The sequence below is a fragment of the Neophocaena asiaeorientalis genome, unplaced genomic scaffold (genome assembly GCF_003031525.2).
Source record: "Neophocaena asiaeorientalis asiaeorientalis breed wild unplaced genomic scaffold, Neophocaena_asiaeorientalis_V1.1 scaffold346, whole genome shotgun sequence".
NCBI lineage: Eukaryota > Metazoa > Chordata > Mammalia > Artiodactyla > Phocoenidae > Neophocaena > Neophocaena asiaeorientalis.
In genome coordinates this window covers 97598-116449 of record NW_020175400.1, presented here as the reverse complement: position 1 = coordinate 116449, position 18852 = coordinate 97598, and the positions used below count along the sequence as shown (strand labels likewise).

Sequence of the window (18852 nt, the reverse complement as noted above, 5' to 3'; positions counted from 1 at the left end):
CAGAGCTCTCTTTCCCTCCAGTTCAGGCTTACCCCTGAAGCTTAGCGGCCTGCTTTGAGGCTGGGGTGCGTGGTCTGTCCCTTGATTCCTTCTCAGCTTGCTCTGCGGCTGGCTCCTCTGGGAGTATGTGTGTATGTACATGGGGTTGAAGGAAGAGGGGCAGAGACTAACACGACAATTGCTGTTTTCTGGGAATTGGTAGCCTCTGTTATGATATGCTGGCTCTGTCTTGTGGGGCACATGTGTGGGTTCTTGGAGACCCCTACCACAGGAAGGAACCTCTGCATTACACTGAACCCTGAAATGAGCAATGCTCTCTCAGACTGAATTTGTGTGACTCTCCTGCCCATGGTGGTACACCCACAGCTTCTTTCTGCTGGGGCCACGCCCTTTGGGGTGGGGATCCTTAAAAGATGGCTCAAGCCCAGCTACCTTTCCAGGCCTCCCCTTGGCTCCAGGTTAGAGAAAGCCGTGCATTTTGCCCCACACCAGGTTGAAATTCAGCTTGACCAACTGTCCTGTGCCCCTCCCATGCCCTCAGTCATCCACTCAAGGACAGTTCCAACTAATTTCTGGACTTTTCTAGGGCCCCCCCCCCAATCTCTTCATGAATGTTCCCAAGCTCCAGGGAACACATCAGGCATTTCTGAGAAGGCTCAGGCTCTGCTTGCTGCCAGGAGGGGGCCAGTGTTTCTATGGTTCAGTTAGCATCCAGTTGGGGAGGAAGATTCTGGTCTGTCCCCCTGCTGACAATCCCAGTCACTGTGAACGGGCCTCTTGGGATCTGATGCATGTGGCTTGGGGGGTAGGGCAGGGCAGGAAGCACACAGTATTCTCCACTTCTCTTTCCCATCAGAGGATCTCTTTTTGAATTTCTCATGGCCCCTTATGGAGGTGACTGTCAGTTATTAGTTGCAAACACTTTTTGTCAACATTGCCTATTAAGATTAGGGGTGTGTGTCTAGCAGCTCCTTCAGAACATGGGGTAGGTATCACTTATTATACTTATCTCTGGGGCTTTGGCCAAAATCCTGTGGCACCAGGGAAAGTCCACTTCACATCCTACTCATAATGGTTTAAAATATGGATCCAATTTTCTGTGAACCTTCTTTTTACTTTCATGCTGTGAGTTTCATAAGTAATAGTGAAATGCAGTACTCCTTTGATAGTGATGACCATGGTATGGTTTAACAGACCAGTGTAGCAAGCATAATTTCCTATTCAAAAGGACACAAAGAGGGCTCTATAGCATATCACATATGGAAATGCAGTTTGATCACCAGGGTTCCTTGTATTTGATTTATTACTCTTGATTCAGTACATTTTGGCTCATGTACTTTACTAGTTAGAACAAAGATAATATTGTGGAGCATCTTATACTAATAGTATTCTAAGACAAATGTGTTAAGTCAGGATTTTTTTCATTACAGGGAAAGTTATAGAACCATTGGCCTATATTGGGTCGGATCTATTATTATGAGCATTGTTGTTTTTGTGCCAGGAAACATTGTAGGTAAGAAACTTTATCTTAAAGTTCACTTTCCTTTTCTGAAACAATAGGAATTGTTTTTAAATAGTGAAGCTATTTTGGTTGTAATAGAACCAAGAAATTCCAAGTATACCAATATAGCTGTTTTGCAGAATTACTCCTTTTCCCTTCCATCTCACCTTCTAAGAAATGCTTTTGGGCAGTTTTCATTAGTGTACACTGAACAATTAGACTATCTAATATCAGTGTTTCCTGACTTTTAGAAGGATCTAGTGGGTAAGTATTGTGTTTGTGGCTACATTCAGTGTGAAAATATTTCCTACAACTCTTTGTATTATATATAACTCTTGACACACTATGGGAACTTGATAAATGTACTTGAAAATTAAGATTCTTGAAAGCTAATGTAGAAGAGTTATTTATGCATGCAAGAAATCAGGATATTATATTGTCTATTTTTAAAGTGCTATAGATAGGGCATGCCTGTTAATAAACACCTAATAATTTAAAATTGACCTGTTTTTGGTCTCATTAAAAATACTGTCTGGCCTATATCAAAATTTTAGATGACTTGAGATGGGGAGGTGTTCTACATGTTGTGTTTGGATATACTTTTGACTTTCTCTTTTTCTCTCTCTTTTAAATAGGGAAGTATGGAACACGCATTTGCCCTGCTTTTTTCTTAACCATACCATATACTTGTCTTCCTGTCTGGGCTGGTTTCAGAATCTATAATCAGCCATCAGAAAATTATAATTATCCCTCAAAGGTGATTTTATTAAGTTAAATGTAACCTGCTCTCAGACTCACAGGGCTTACTCATGTCCACTGGATACTGGATTGAACCATGCCTCCAGGGATGGAGCCTTTGGAGCATTCAATCAGTGTGACTGTGCTCATTCTGCAGCATTGGTTCACACCTTAGTTATGGTGGCCAGAATGGTCTGTTTCTGCGTGAATAGATCTGCTTTGATTGGCCAGGCCATGCTTTTTGGAACTTCCTGTGCCAGAGGTTACACTGGCTCTTCCCATGAGATTCCGCATTAGTGTGTGGAGCGTGAGGTTTGTCTGGGGCTGTTAACAGCCTGGAGTCTGAGCACCTGGGTACCTCTTTCAGAGATATCTATGCACTACTGCCCCAAAGGGAGGCTGGAGATATACTGCTGTTCCAGGTAGCACACACAGACATAGGGTCTGATTACCAAGAGATCCAGGCACATGGAGACTGGCTACAGGACGTCTTCTGAGACCTCCCTTCCGTTCACAGCCGAGGTGGTCAAGGTGAAACAATACTGGCCGGGCAGGTACTCTGTTAAGGTCTTCATTTCTAAGCTAGTGACATTTTTCTAAGTTTCTCTTCCTTTCATAGGTATTAGATCCTTAAGCAAGATCCTTTAAGCAAAATTGATATATGAAAATATGAGTTACTAGAGATAATCAGAACACAATTCTTCATTTTACAAAAAGACTTACAATAGAATTCATTAAAATACATTTTAATTTACAGACACTTCATTTGTAAACATTTAGACACATGCTATGTAAACTCAGCTTGGCACATTGACAACTGGTACTCCCTTACACCCTCTTGAGGAATGAGGTGGTTGTTAAAAAATAAGCGAACAGTAACCATAGCCTTGGTCCTTACTCGGCTCCATGTCAGTGTATCAACACCGTTCCGTTCATGTTGTAAGACACATAGACTGTTCATTTAAAAAAACCGTTAAAACACAGTGATGGCTGGGGAGAAATAGGCATTGTCATACAGTGCTGGTAGGAACATAAATTCAGAATCGCTCTGCAAAGCCACCTGGCAGTGTTATCAACCTTAACAAATCTAACCTTTTAATCTAGTAATTCTACTTCTAGGGCACTATCCTAAGAAAATCATCAGAGATGCTGTCAAAGATTTATGTACAAAGTTGCTCATCATCGCATTAAGTGTAACAGTGAAAATGCCTAAATGTCCAATAATCAGAGATATGGCACTTCCATGTGATGTTGTTTTAGAAGAATTTTTAATAATGTGGTAAAGTACTGATAGGTAGATAGTGAGAGGCAAGAGAACAAATGCAAAATTGTTTATACATTGAGTCCTAATTTTGTGAAAAAATAAATGTAGATTATATATCATACATACATATGTAGTACAATGTGTGTGTGGATATATATATATATAACTATATATATGTGACTGGAAAATATAACAACTGTTAATAGAAGTATGATGGGTTAATGGTTTTTTTGTAAAAATGAGTATATTTTACATTTATAATCATAAAAATGCTTTTTCAAAAAAAATATGGCCTCATAGAGCCAGAAGGGCCCTTTGAGATCACCTGGCCCAGTCTCATTTCACAGATGAGGAACTGAGACTTGAGGGGAGAAATTATTTTCCTGTTGCATGGCTAGTGGTTTTGAATCTTCAACATTCTCTTATCACCCATCATCATTGTATCTGTTTCAGTAGATCTCAGATTATTCTTTGGCATCTTGGGCCTGCTCATTAGTTACCAACTCTACTTTAGGTCATTCAAGAAATCCAAGCGAAAGATCTGCTGAGAAGACCATGTGATTTAATGTTGGTTGTGTGTCTCCTTCTGGCAACTGGATTTTGCCTGTTTAGAGGCTTGGTAAGCATAAGAGATCATAATAACATAAAGTATATTTTTAATCAGATTTCCTAGTGCAGTAACAAAACATACCTCCCATTAGAGCCTGGAGGCCTGGACCTGCTTCCTGACTCTCCTACCTTCACCCCAGACCTCTCCTCCCAAAGGGGTAGGTCCCTTCTGGGCTGCTCCATACCACCTCCTTCAGGTCTTTGGATCAAGCTCTGTACCTGAAAAATTAGCCATTAGTCTCATTCTTTTGGTTCCTTTGATGTTTCTGATTTAAGTATCTTTGGTAAGGGTGGTAACTTAAGACTAGTCAAACTGCGGCACAGAGCATGCATGTGTTCTCAGGGGTAGGGAGATGGGATTGAGGAAGGGGTACCAGAGTACAGTGTTAAGACTCCTGGCCATTTACTAGCTGTGTGGCCTTGGAAAAATCACTTAACCTCTTTGATCCTCAGTTTCTTCCTGTGTAAAGTAACAGTACCTACCTTACAGTACTGTTTGAAGATTAAATGATAAGGCACATCGAACACTTGCAGAGGGCCTTATACCTAATAAGCGCTCAGGAAGTGATTGCTCTTACTATTTTTGTTGATCAAGGATCCTGCACAATATCCCAGTTTCATGGTTTATTCTCAGTAGCAATAAATTTGAGCAGCCAGAATTATACGGGTAATTATATTCAGCTTTAATGACAATCACTGTTCTAAGGCTGCTGGCATTGCACAGCAGTTGGGGGGCAGAGTGGCAAGTGTAAACTGATGCAGCTGATTCATTGTTTTGGGGCGGCTAGCTGGGTCAGGGTGAGTAGTCTTAAGAGCTGTCTCCCTCTTTGGATCATCAGAAACTTCCTGGAGCAGAGTTGGCTAATAGGAGTGGCATGGGGAAGGGAAGTAAAGGAGAAAGCAGGGCCATAGGCTTTGCTCAGACCACAGAGCACTGAAACCATTCTTTGTTTAGTTTGCTGTAATTCCTAAAGTCAAAAGAACAAAATCAGCAACAATAAAAATGAGCCCCAACTGTTTTCTTGCATAGCCATCTCCACTCCCCTGTGCACTTGAGAAAAACGTGTGCATGGGCAAGTGTGTACCCTTTGGTAGGTGGGGCTTTTAGGTTGGGGCCCATTTTTACCAACTCCGCCACTGACGTGTTCATGTTATTTAGGTGGGACAGGATTTATGGCTAAGGACACAAGGAATGGTACCTGAGGGAGGTGACTCAGAGGGGACCCAGTAATGTGCCAGAGAGACACTTCGTCTGTTCTGTGGCCTAAAGTCCACTCTGCCGTGACTAAATCTGCTCTGCCCTCTTTCAAAATGGATATAGGAGGTGGCTTCAGAGAGGACCTCACTTTCAAATCATTATCCTTTACTGCCCCCAAAGGCCATTTACTCTGTGAGGCACTGGAGATAGGAGGATGCTATTTTTTGAATCTTGCAAAGCACAGTTAAGATGAATTTGGTATAGAAATGTACTTTTCTTCCTGCCGGGAATAGTTGGTGAGTTATTCCCAGGAAAAGTGAAACTGATAATCTAAAGCAAGCTGTGCTTTGGTTAGCCAAACCTAGACATTTAAACTGAATACTCGGAAGATCCCAAGAACAGGGCATTAGTTTCCATTTCCTTCTCCACTATTAACGTCTGCTTAATCTCTTCAGAGTAAATCTGTAGAATATTTATTTTCTTTCCTTTTTTACTGAGCTTCTAAAATAGCTTTTGTTAAACAGAAAGCAGCTTGTGACGAAACCTGGCACGTTTAGCCTTATCAGCAAACATAAGAACCAGATGTGACTGTATCTTTATAATGCATTCATTTTTGTTTGTAGATTGCTTTGGATTGCCCAGCTGAGCTCTGCCGATTATATACGCAATTTCAAGAGCCCTACCTAAAGGATCCTGCTGCTTATGCTAAAATCCAGGTCAAGTAGTTATGAAGCCTGAGATTTTTCTAAAATTAATTTTCTTTTTTTTTTTTTAAGAACGGGAAAATGTGATACCATGTAGGAAATAGGAGTTAACATTTTCTAAGGCGAAAATGTTAATTGATGAAAATGTTGTGCTTTTCGTAAGGCCAGATTAACTATTTACTGATGACGTTATTTCTCTGTTCAATGTAGATGCTGGCATATCTGTTCTATTCTGTCCCTTACTTTGTGATGGCGCTTTATGGCTTGGTGGTTCCTGGATGCTCCTGGATGCCTGACGTAACACTGATACATGCTGGAGGTCTAGCTCAGGTACTAAGAATATGCTGTTAAGAAAGTTTACTGGGGATGTGGCTGTCATTGTTGAGTGTCTAAAAAATATCTCTGCTCTGTGTTTTAGGGTTGGAAACAGTTATTAGATATGTTGTGCCCTTTGCTTTACAGTTCTTTGGAAGACATTTCTGCATTATTTAAATCTCATAATCTGGTAGGTGCGCCATTCAGTTATACAGATGAGGAAACTGAGGCCCAGCAAGGTTAAATGATTTGTTCAAGGTCACATACCCAGTAAGCGGCACTGCTGTTTCCCAGTCTCTGAACACCACAGCTACTAAAAGAGAATTGAGAGCTGTTATCATTAAGGTGTCTATCTGAGTTTAAGATTTCAGAAGTTCACTATATTATGCTACACAGGACCAGGGAAACTGGTTTTTAAAAAGTTCTGCCCCTGGGAAGCTGGGCCTGTCATCCCATTCCTCCCCTCTGCTACTTAGCCAAGCCTCTGGCCTACAGTAGATGTTCAGTGAATGCTTACTTCATTGAACTGGGAGTGAAATTATCTATGGAATTATCATTCAAAGCATATTTTTATAAGATAACAACCTATCAAAACAAATTGATCTTATGAACAAGGAAGAAAATTATTTTGTTCTTTTCTTACTGTAAATTAGAAAACCCAAGTGAACTCATCTTTTAAAATCATTATCTTTGTCCTGCTCTTTTTTTTTTTTGTCTCGCTCTTTTTAAGCAGGCATAAAAATGAGGTTCATCCAGGAACTCTAGGCATATACAGTTAATTATACTTACGGTATAATTATGATGGCAAAAAGACACACTAGAATTTACAGGGTTTAAAACCAGTAACAGCATTTATGGGTTAATACACTGGGCTCAATCTTTGCAGTCTGAGGTACTTCTTCTTAACTATAGAATTAGAATATAAATATCAAAAAAAGTTGATGCAGTATTCAGAAGAAGTAATGGTTCCTGTCCTTTCCTTGAAGGACATAAGAGAACTAGTATATACCCTCTGCAGACCTCTGAATACCTTATTTCTCAGGCCTTGGTGTGGGTCTTTATTTCCAGATCTTTCAATACCAACTATAAGGTGATGACTTTTCATTTCCCATCTTTAGCTCAAACTGTTCCCAGACACTCATATTTAATTCTGAACTCCTTCTTTTCACTCGGGTGTCTTACTGACATCTCAGATTTAATGTCTAAAATAGGACTCCTGATCCGCCCCACAACTTCTCTTTCATCTCCCCATCTCTGAAAATAGCCCTTCCTGGCATCCAGCAGCTCAAGTCAAAAAAGTGGAGTAGTTCTTTACGCTTCCTATTCCCTTACCGTCTACATGTAGCCCATCACTAGGTCGGGTTAGTTCTCTCGCCAGAGTAATTTGCAAATCCACCACTTTTTTACAGCTCCACTGCCACTACGATAGTCTGAGCTCTCATTACCTTACTTCATGCAAGGCAAGCCATACTAAGTGTTTTACTTACCTATTTGTGTAAAGACAGGCTGTGTGCTCTGCTGGAGTAGCAAATACCCAGTGGTTAAAAATAAAGTTTTATTTATTGCTTGTACAAAGATCATGTGGGATATTTTCAAAAGTCAGGCCTGGCACCGACCCAACTGCAGAGGAGGCTGATACATGTGGTCTTCCTGTCTGCCTCAGAAGAAACTGTGTGAGCACATAGCATCATCTCTGCAAGTGTTTCAAAAGCCTCGCTTAAAGATAAGCAGGCCGAAACCCAGGGTAGTTACTTGCCTAAGGTCACAAAGTTACTAGAAGAGGGATATAAAATCCCATCTGACTCCAAAGCCCATATTCTTCTCTGTTGTGTTATCCCTCTCCTCAGGCAAACAACTAACTATGCTCCAGAATCCTACAGCAGAGTAAGACTTTGTACGTGGCATGTAGGAGTTAGAGGACCTTCTGGGAGTGGGAGGCAATGACACCTGAGCTGTGGGCTTTACTGGCTGAATAGACTTGAAAAGACTGCGGAAGCGTTTAGATGTTGGAGTGTGCCCTGGTTGGAGGGTACAGAGGGCCTCCCACTCGCCCCACTCTTACCAGCCCCTTGATTAGATTGTTCAGGGTTCAACATCTACTCATTACCTGTGTACTCTGCCTGCACAATCCAGCTTCCTCTGCATGCCATGTACCTTGGTCTGCCCTGCACCAGGCCCTGATGCAGGAACACCGAGTGTCGTCAGCTAGGAGGCTGGCAAGAGTGAGGCCAAGTGTTGGACCTGGTCAAGTCTCAGGAGACAACTTGAGAACTAGGCAGGAAGACCTAGGCCAGGGCCTAGCCATGTGCACAGGGTCAGCAGAGTCAGGAGGCTTAGGATGGTCAGAGCTTGGGGGCGAATGGGTACTTAAATCTGTAACAGTAAGATGAAACCTACCCTGTACCTGCTAGTGAGGCTAAGCTTGCAGACAGGCACCTGTGACTCCAGCCAGGAGGTTCTGGGAAAGGCAGTGTGGATGGCAGAGCGGCTGGCAGCAGCAGTGGCAGTTTCAGTCGTACGCCAGGCCTTGAAGAAATCTCTGATCTCATCCATCACTGCCCAATTTGCAAAGGTAGCCTGAGGCTGTCAACTAGATTCTATCAATGTCAGAAGGATGTTTCTCCCAACCCAACAGAAGAATGGTGCAATCTGAGAATTACGTGTCTGACATTCCCATAACTCTTAGCTGGGCTTTAATATCTACCTATTCAGAGTGTTCAGCCTGAGGAAAAGTTACAGATCATACTGCAACAAAACAGTGCATATGATGAGAATGCTGAATTCCAGTTCTGTGATTTGTTTTCTGCTTAGCGAATACTTGCTCACGAAATGAATTCTCATCTTGAGAGGATATCGGACACATTCATCATAGAAGCTCTCCATTACCTTGATTAGCACCCCGAGCTTGCTAAAACTGCCATTCCTAATTTAGAAGCTTTATGTATTCATGATCCCACTAACTTTATCAAAATCTGCTTTTATTGTAAGATCTAGTGAACTCCCAAGAACCTGTGACTTAATAATAAGAAAAAAATCCTTGAAAAACTTCTAGACTAGTACAAGTCAATGGAAAACATGGTTAGTAGTTATTAGGTCCCTCATTTCAGACCATTTAGGAATCTGCCAAACCTGCTGCCTTCAGAAATCAAAAGATAAATCAAAAGGTAAACTAAAATGCAATAAAACCAGGACACATTTTACACCGGAGTTCCACTGGGGACTTTAACCCAAGGGTCTTTTCATATAAAATTAAAGTTTCAAGTCTAATTTGAAAAGTATTACAGGCTGTTTAGATCTACTTATTAGCATTTTTTAATCAATTGAAGAATTTTTCTCTGCTAAAATTAAAAGAAAAGATATAGTTAATATGGTTAAGACCATGAGCTCTGGAGGCAGACTGGTTCAAATCTCATTCACTGATCACTTCAGTGACCTTGGTCACTCACCTCTTTGATCCCGTTTCCTCTTCTATAAAGTAAGAATAATAACAGTACCTTTCTCATAGAGCTGCTGTTAAGGATTTTATGAGGTAATATGTGTAAAGGGCGTAGAGCAGTGCCTGGCACATTATAAGCTGTGGGCCTCTTTGTTGCTTTTGTTAATGTTGTTGTTAGAAGCTTCCCAGTAAGAGTTCGGAGGAGAAATGCCTTATGTTGCTCAGAAGATACATTAATCTGTAGCTGTGTGTTGTGTATAATTACCTAAAAATCAGAGAAACTGGAAGAAAGCTCTGGGACAGATTCACAGTGGGTTTGGCAGGGAGCCTGCCATGCCATCCAATTAACAGCTCGCAGCCATGGAAGCAGGAGCAGTTCCACTTCAGTCAGGCAATGCCAGTGCCCCTTCCCACCTGCTGCCTCAGACTCTCCCACCCCCTGGCTATGCAGGTGCCACATACTTTCTCACAAAAGGGTCTGGAGGCTCATCTGTGGATAATTTGGTTGTCAAGAGTTGACTCCACTGGGGGACAAGTTTTATTAAGTTTTTTCCTTTATGGAAGCCTTTAAGAAAACCTGAAAGTAAAGGTTTAGGAAGAACATGGGATACTAAAGCAAATCTCATTTTAATCATTTGCTTCTGATGTGATTCATCACTAAACATCTTTTTTTTTTTTTTTTAGTATTAAAACTAGAGCTTGGGTTTAATGTCTTTTTACATGCTTGTTATCCTTTGGTGGAGACAGTCTTGAAATTGTCAAAAGATCAGCAAGGGAATCTAAAAACAAAGGGCCCCGGTTTTCAAGCAAGTAGAGTGCCAGATCGTGAGCAAGTATTTCACTTGGGTTTTCTATCTGTCTGTGGAAGAGCTCCATGTGCTTGGCACTGTCCTAAGCACTTGACAAAATCAACTCATTGAACCTGTATAACAATCCTATGAGGTGGACTCCTGCTTTTCAGGTGAGGAGCCAGAGGTAGTTACATACCTAACACAAGGTCATATTGCTGGTTTTCGGTGAAGCTGGGATTTGACGCTGTCAATCTGGTTCCAGATTCAGTGTTCTTAACCACAAGACTATGGCGCTCAGAAAACCCTAAGAAACGGTAACACGGTTCTAGATTAGCTGTTTATACCGTATCAGCCAAATAACCTGGCTACTGTCCCAATGTTCACATTAGTTTTTGCCTATAATATTTATGTGGACACACAAAACTCTTTCAATTCTCCTTTCTGGAACCAAGATTGTGATTTTTAGTCAAATTCTTTCCAGGCTGTCTCTATAGGAAAACACAGCTATTAAAATTTAACCTTTTTCTTTGACTTTATTGCCTCATTTTCCATCCCAAGCATACATTCTTAAAAAAAAAAAAAAAAACCCAAAGTAAATCTCTTAACTAAAGTTAAGGTGAAAAATGATTTAGAATGAAGTAGAAGAAAAATTATTAGGGGTTCAACCTCACATCACTGAATTTTGGAGAAATTTCTGGGACCCATAACTTGAACATGTAATCTTGGCCATGTGTCAGTTCAGCAGCACTGAGGTCACCAAGCCACCAGATCCTACTAGCACAGTGCTCAGGCTGAGCTCTTCGGCCCTGTCATAAGGAGGTCTCATGTGCTGGTGGGAAAATCACCCAGGAGACACGGTGCAGCCCCTTAGCAGCTATGTGCTTGGGAAGGGAACCCTTTCTCAAGTGAGACTGAGGGTTTTCTGAAACTTCAGCACCCTGGAAACTGGACACCATATGTCTTGGGAGGAAGCTATGGTTGGACTGCTCACTCAGCTAGAGGTGAGGCCACTATAAATACACCCATTAGAACCATGAGCAGTACAGGAACTGCAGAAAATTGGCCTCAGGCTCTTTCTCTCAGTTACATACCTCTTTTGATTAGAAATGCAATCATCTTTGCCCCTTGTTAAACAATTCTGAAGCAAAAGGCCTATTAAAATAGGTATAAAAATAGAGAAATGCTTTGTAGAAGCTTTTTTGTATTTTGACAGTCACAAGACCATTACTGTTGAACGTTTATTGAGCTCTAACAATGTGATAGGTGCCACACAAAACATCAGACACAGTACCTGCCCGGTGGGCTTACAATCTAATCTAAGGACACGATCATTTTTTAATGTTGCCATGAGTTTGCTGTTTGTGAAAATGAGGTATTAACTGCACCGGTTAGTGCAGCAAAAAAGCCTACGAAATCAGACTTTTTAGCAGGTTCCCTATGCAAGTAGGCATGATTGCTCATATTATTCTCTCAAACTATGGTCCGCATTTCCCCAAATTTGGTGATTTTTGAGATGTGTATAAGTGTCTATAAAGATAGACACCAAATGCACATTTCTTAAAACCATGGTTCAAATCTGGCCTCTAGTCCAGAAGAAAAAATTTAGTTACAATATTCAGAAAAATACTGTTATTCAAAATAGGCCCTAGAAGAAAATAGTGACGGGGGCCAAGTTCCTGTTCAGTGTTCCTAGAATGTCCACAAGAGCAGCTCCTCAGGGCAGCCTCTCAAATGCCCTTTACTCTCAAGGTGTTTTGTCTTCATAGCCCAGAGATGAAATATTTAACGTTTGCTGGGTTCTGTTTGGGCACGTGCCCCGGGGGAGGTGTGTTTGAGGGCAGAGCCCTCTCAGTGCCTCACAGATTACCATGCAGACAGACGATTCCTGCGTTGGCATTGGCGTCAGTCCCTGGGTCCTTGGCAACACACCACACTAATTTAATTTCTATCATCTCCAGAAAGCAGCAAAACTACCAGAGGCCCCCAGAATGTATCAGTAACTTGCAAAAATGTAACCTGTTAAAATCTGTCACTGATACAATCTGTATACATACTGCTTATGAAAACTTGTCCTTTGCTCATCATAGTAAAGTCAAGTGCTAAGTAACACTTTTATATGTGTTAACCACTTAGCAGAATAAACTGATTTATTAACCACTTAGCAAAATAAACTGATTTCATATGGAAGGAAATGTAAAATAACTCATATGTATTTAAAGCAAATTATTTAGTTTTCATTCTTGTTACTTCTGTGCCTTCTTTAGATTATAGTATCTTCTGTCTCTTCACTTTGATCCTGATGAACTAAGTTACCACTTACTACATTTAGATTCCCAATCCTTTGTGTATATCTTGAATTTCAGTAAGATATGAAATGCAGACTCCAGGACTGCATTCTGTAATGATACAAGGATCCTGAGGAAATACTTTCACAGAAGCCTTTTCTAATAGATTCCCCTGTGCTTACGAAAAGTATCAAAAAAGACCAACTGGCACATTCTGAATGTATGTTCTCAACAAGTAATCTAAGTACAAATGGGAAGCTCTTGCCTTTCTGTTTTGTAAACTCGGATTATGCTGACAAGCCATACTTCTAAATAATTTGATTTGAAAAGGTTGCCTGCATGTATATTTGCCATTTTATAAAAAGCAACCAAATCCCTACGCCCACCCTTATCTTACAAAACAACCCTTAGCATAAGTTGCATAAAAAAAAATATGTGAATAAATAAACAAACAAATGCATAATGAAAGGCTTTGAGCTCTTGCTCCAAGGAGTAGGTGAAAGAACTGATAAATGAAGCTGAGGCCCTCTCTCAGTGCTTCTCTTTAAATAGTTAGGCTAAAAATATTTTAAGCTGTCTAAACTCTGTTTTTGCTTCATTTTTATTGGAACACATTTTGTGAGCCACAACTGAGTTCCTATATAGGATATCTCCAAAGGTAAATCAGGAAAAAGCAGGTTTTATTCAGATTTTTTGTCAAATTGAGCCACTACTGTTTGGTATGGGGGCACTAGATGCGTTAAAAAAACAGCTAGCCTGATAAAGACGTGCTAAAGGTTTACTTTATTTGAACAGTTAAGTCAAGAATAGCCCTAAATTCAATGAAATATTGAAGACTATGGATTGTTTGAAAGTCCTGGTTTTGAGGGCACAGGAGCATGGTCTGAATGAACCATTCAGAACTCATCGTGCATCCAACTAAACACAAAATCCATGCTTACCACCACCCCCCCCCCCTTTTTTTTAATGCAACAGGCTCAGTTTTCTCACATCGGTGCTTCTCTTCATGCTAGAACTGCTTATGTCTACAGAGTCCCTGAAGAAGCGAAAATCCTTTTTTTAGCATTAAACATAGCATACGGAGTTCTTCCTCAGCTCTTGGCCTATCGCTGTATCTACAAACCAGAGTTCTTCATAAAAACAAAGGCAGATGAAAAAGTTGAATAAAAGCATTATTTTATGTTCTTTCTCTCTAGATTACTGACTTTTGTTATTTTGGTACCAGTATTTGGTCCCATTCCACTCTCTTCCCATACAGGAACATTTAAGAATACATAAATTCTTGCTCCGTACTGTATATGTGAGCTATCATAGGAATTATGTGGATAAATTTTCTTTTTTTGAAGGAAAATTGAAGTTACTCAGAAAGCTTGTTTAAAGAAATATATTTCAAGTTATTTGTGAATAAACTTGACCACCTATCTCAATATTCTGTTTGCACACATTAAATATAAGTGAAAAATTACAATTTAGCTCCTATAATAGTGAGCATGAAAAGGAAACTATTCAAAAGTGAAAATGGTCTATGCATATTAAAAATTTCAAAATAGCAAATACAGATGGAGAAATATTTTTGCATATAAGATCTATATGTTTCATTATCAACCTCAATATAAAAGACAAATTATCAGAATATTTAAAAATGTTGTCTGAAAAATGTTTTCCCAAGGAAAGTATATTATTTACTGCTGTTTCAAAAATTGCTTTTACTGAAATTTTTCTGTGTACATACAAACTGGGGTTCTGTCAATGACAACAAGGACTATGTGTTGGTTCATATCAAATCCAAGAATATTAGACAACCAAACGTATAACCTTCTTGTGGTTTTCTTAATATGCAGCATTCATTATGGTAGTTAGGTCTGAAAAAAAAGAAAGAAAACAAGCCTTTAGATGATTTTGGATATGAAGAATAAAAGCTATCCACACCTTTATAGTATATAACTGGGTTTTCTGAGATTCCAACCTGCACTGCAGCATTAGCAAGAACAGCCCCTGAGGCTCTGCTTTATACCTATTAGTGCAAAAAGCTAAAGGAACGACTAGGGCATTTTTAGTGTTCCATTAAGGAGAAAAAAAAAAAAGGGGGCTTCCCTGGTGGCGCAGTGGTTGAGAGTCCGCCTGCCGATGCAGGGGACATGGGTTCCTGCCCCGGTCCGGGAGGATCCCACATGCTGCGGAGCGGCTGGGCCTGTGAGCCATGGCCGCTGAGCCTGCGCTCCGCAACGGGAGAGGCCACAACAGTGAGGGGCCCGCGTACCGGAAAAAAAAAAAAAAAAAAAAGTATTTGAAGAGTATGCAGATTATTCTGTGTAATATTTACAACTTAATTACTTGTGACATATGGCTCAAAGAATACAAAAGTTAATAAAATCAAGATGTACAAAAAGGACGGAAGCCTAGCTTTCTGTTAAAATTTAGATTACATCAATGTGACAAAGATAAAATATTTCCGTTTCCTAAAAGAATTATGTTTCAATTTTGGTCCCACTTTAAATTGTATCAGGTTACATTTCCCCACAGGGATGCTATTTTTGTTTTCTTCATCATTATCCCAAATACATGAAACCCCTTAGTAATGTTCTCATGAGATGAATGAAAGAGGGAACTCGGGCCCCCAATATTTTTTCTAAAAACAGCCTGCTTCAGTCTTTACTTCACTGAGTGAATGAACTTGTTTGTAAGCATACATGTGCTCACTCATGGGTATGTTTTCACTTATGCAGCCAAAATCTATCCTGTACCGTACAGAATACAATATACAAATAATTCCAGAACCTTCAAATAAGAAAAGTTACTAAACCTACCATCCACTCAAGATGGCAGAAGTACATTTCTTAGCCTTCTTTGTTCCTACCAAAATGAGAAAGCTAATCTTAAATAAAAATTACATTTAAAATCTGTGAACTTGCAAGATTCAGTGCCTCGTGACTCCTAACAAAGAAAAACATTAGAAATAAGATTATACTCACAGACTTTAGAGGATTTTCCTCCCTTGTGAAGGAGGAAGACACCCATTAAAACAATGAAAAATTGTTAATCAACCAAAGAAAATTCTTTGTAACAATGTCTTTTTATTAATATTAATGTGAAAGGCAATACCTTCTATGTTTATATTGGTAGAAAATTCATAGTAACAACTACTCAATCCATGTTGAAGAGTATATTTGGAACAGATGGTCTGATGGCAGCCTCAGAATATTATTAGTGCTCCAAACAAAGTGCAAGTGGTAGCAAAATGTGACTCTAATTTTAAGGACATGCTTTTTGGGGGGCGGGGTCTTTAAACAAGGTGCTATCAAATGAGTACTTATAAAACCAAATTATAAATCTAATTTTTTTAACTTCTCATACCATAATCACACTCTGTGTGCCTGTGTGTGAAAATATATCTTGTTAATTCATAATGGTGAATGTCCTGGACACACTGTTCTGAGTATTTGCTAGACTAGTAGTCTCCTCCACGTAAGCAGCCAGAATTTGTTCCTTAACGCGCTGGTTGCCATGCTCAGCGCCACACCACTTCTATACTGGATAATGGCTGGCTAATCCAATCAGATTCTCTCTTGAGGCATTTGCATATGAGGCACACTGAAAGGCTGTAGGGTGGCAGTGAAGCTGAAGGACACCCAGAACATAGTAAGCAGAAGTTATGAGGCAGGTGAAGTCATAGGATCATTTTATGGAGCACCAGTTTTACTGCAAAAAATGATGACAGATAAACTATAGTTATTCAGACTTTGGCATTTGGCACTTTGTCAAAAATAAATGAAACGAGCCTATTATTTCAAGGAAAATGGCAGTATTTGTCGACAATGATAAAATCTGAGCTTTTAAGTGAAAATTAGAATTCTAGAAAACTTAAATCCTCCACAACCAACAGCTTCCCAAAACGTAGATTCTTCTGACAAGACAGGCAGTGATATTTAAAATGTGACTAAAAAGATTTCATAATGAAATATTTGGAAAACTTGAATAACTCAGGGAACAAAGATTTTCCAAATGTGTGAAAGCTATTCAAAGTGCCAGACAGTCCAATGGATTTTAACCAAACAATACAAAGGGTTCAGATTCCACAGTGCAACTAACCTCTGAGAAATTACTACTTACAGAATTGGTGTAATATCAGAGAATACACACAATGATATGAAAAGACTATTAAAATACGCATAACTCCACTTCTCAACTACATGTCTATGTAAGAACCACATTTTCTTCCTATACTTCAACCAGAATAACATCACAACAGACTGAATCCAGAAGCAGATATGAGAATCCTGCCTGACGTCTTCTATTAAAGCAGACATTAAAGAGATTTTTAAAAACGTAAAACCGTGCCATTTTTCTCAAAAAATTTTGGGGAAAATGCACTTTTCACAAAAACGTGTTATTTATACTAAGTAATGGGTTTATTATTATTTTAAAGGAAATTAGTATCTCAAAATTTTGTTTTTATTTCTAATTAAGTAAATATCAATAGCTATATCAAAAACTCTTTGGGGCCCTCAATAACTTTTAAGAGTATCAAAAGGGTCCTGAGCCAGCTTGATGAACCACTGGCTTAGAATAAATGAGAGTGAATGGTGAGAAATGAGGCTGAAAAGATAAATTGGGGTTGGAGTGTGAAGGCCATTATATGCTGAAATAAGGAGTCTGGGCTTGATCTAGAGGGCAATGGCAAGACATAAGGAGGCAGCACTATATGGCAGGAAGAACAATAGTTCTAGAGTCAGAAGAATAAAGGTATGAATATTGGTTAGTGGTTACAGTGAACTCTCTGGCTGTCTTCCCAACATTTATTCTATCCTCTGCTCCTCCCCACAATTATGTGATAGCCTTGTGATTTGGGGACTTGACTCCAGCTCCAGGGATGGGGAGAACCTGACTGGTCTGAGCCAGTTCTAATCCCCTTGTTATCAGTGGTTGGTTCAGGGATGGGCAGCTTTCTGACATGGATCTCAATGATGGCTGCCTCCTGGTATTCATACCCTTGTGTAATACCCTCCCTTTGAGTGTGGGCTGGACCTTGTGACTTGCTTCTAATAAACAGAATGAGGCAAAAGTGATGGGATAACAAAAGACGGACTTCTGTGTTGCTAGCATTCTCTCTCTTGCTAATGAAGCCAGCTGCCATGTTGGAGTTGCCTTATGGAGACTCATGTGGCAAGCAACCAAGGGAGGCCTTTAATGAAGAACTGAAGCCCTCAGCCCAGTAAGCTGTGTGTAACCAAATCCTGCCAACAACTTTCTGAGTGAACTTGGAAGAGGACCACCCCTCTGCACCCCCCAGATGAGCCTCAAAATGATTTGAGCCCCTGCTAATACTTTTAACTGCAGCTTTGGAGAGATCAAGATAGAGGTATCAACAAGTTACATCTATTTGGATTCCTGACTCATAGAAAATGCTATTTTAGGCCACTGAGTTTTGGAATAATTTGTTACATGGCAAGAGACAACAGAGCAGGTATATTATCTGCATGGCTTCCTGGCTACAAAGATTAGTCCCCTCCACTTTATAGCCACATGAATCAGGAAGGGGAGCTCTAAGTGTTCTGGAGCCTACCCCTTTCTGCCTCATGCTTCCACTAGCAGGGGTGAGGATGAAGGCAGAGAGCCTCTGGAAATAAAGGGGTCTCAGAAGTCTATGGGTTCCTTGTAAGAACCTCTTCTTTCCTTTCTTTATCAATATTCATAACTTCAACACCACTATCTGCCTTGAGCCATCAATAATCCTTTTTCCTTACACCCTTTATTCTTGCTTACTTCGGTTGCCACAAGATGGGCTCCAGAGCATCTATCACTTCCTGGACTCTCATCCTCAGTCACTTTATACATGTTTGTTTATAACCTCATCTCTTAAATGCTCCCACCGCCCCCAACCCAGATTCCTTAATCTCTTCCACTGGGCCCCTTGGAAATCATAGCCATCAGCAAATTTCCTAAATTCATGATCTATTTTACTCATCAACTTGTTCTAACTGAAACCTGGTTTCCCCTGAAGATAGTGCTGC

The 18852-nt window shown here is 40.1% G+C and overlaps 2 protein-coding genes across 2 annotated transcripts in view; one reads left to right on the top strand and one right to left on the bottom strand.

Annotated features, from left to right (window-relative positions):
• Nucleotides 1-14560, top strand: part of TM6SF1 (transmembrane 6 superfamily member 1) — a 25900-nt gene extending 11340 nt beyond the window's left edge. Inside the window, exons 5-10 of the mRNA XM_024766492.1 lie at nucleotides 1431-1513; nucleotides 2137-2258; nucleotides 4018-4122; nucleotides 5934-6026; nucleotides 6225-6344; nucleotides 13817-14560. Coding sequence (XP_024622260.1) covers nucleotides 1431-1513; nucleotides 2137-2258; nucleotides 4018-4122; nucleotides 5934-6026; nucleotides 6225-6344; nucleotides 13817-14008 — 715 coding nt within the window. The 3' untranslated portion in view covers nucleotides 14009-14560. The remainder of the gene's footprint in view (nucleotides 1-1430; nucleotides 1514-2136; nucleotides 2259-4017; nucleotides 4123-5933; nucleotides 6027-6224; nucleotides 6345-13816) is intronic.
• A 12-nt stretch (nucleotides 14561-14572) lies between these two features.
• Nucleotides 14573-18852, bottom strand: part of HDGFL3 (HDGF like 3) — a 68754-nt gene continuing 64474 nt past the window's right edge. Inside the window, exon 6 of the mRNA XM_024766493.1 lies at nucleotides 14573-14703. Coding sequence (XP_024622261.1) covers nucleotides 14698-14703 — 6 coding nt within the window. The 3' untranslated portion in view covers nucleotides 14573-14697. The remainder of the gene's footprint in view (nucleotides 14704-18852) is intronic.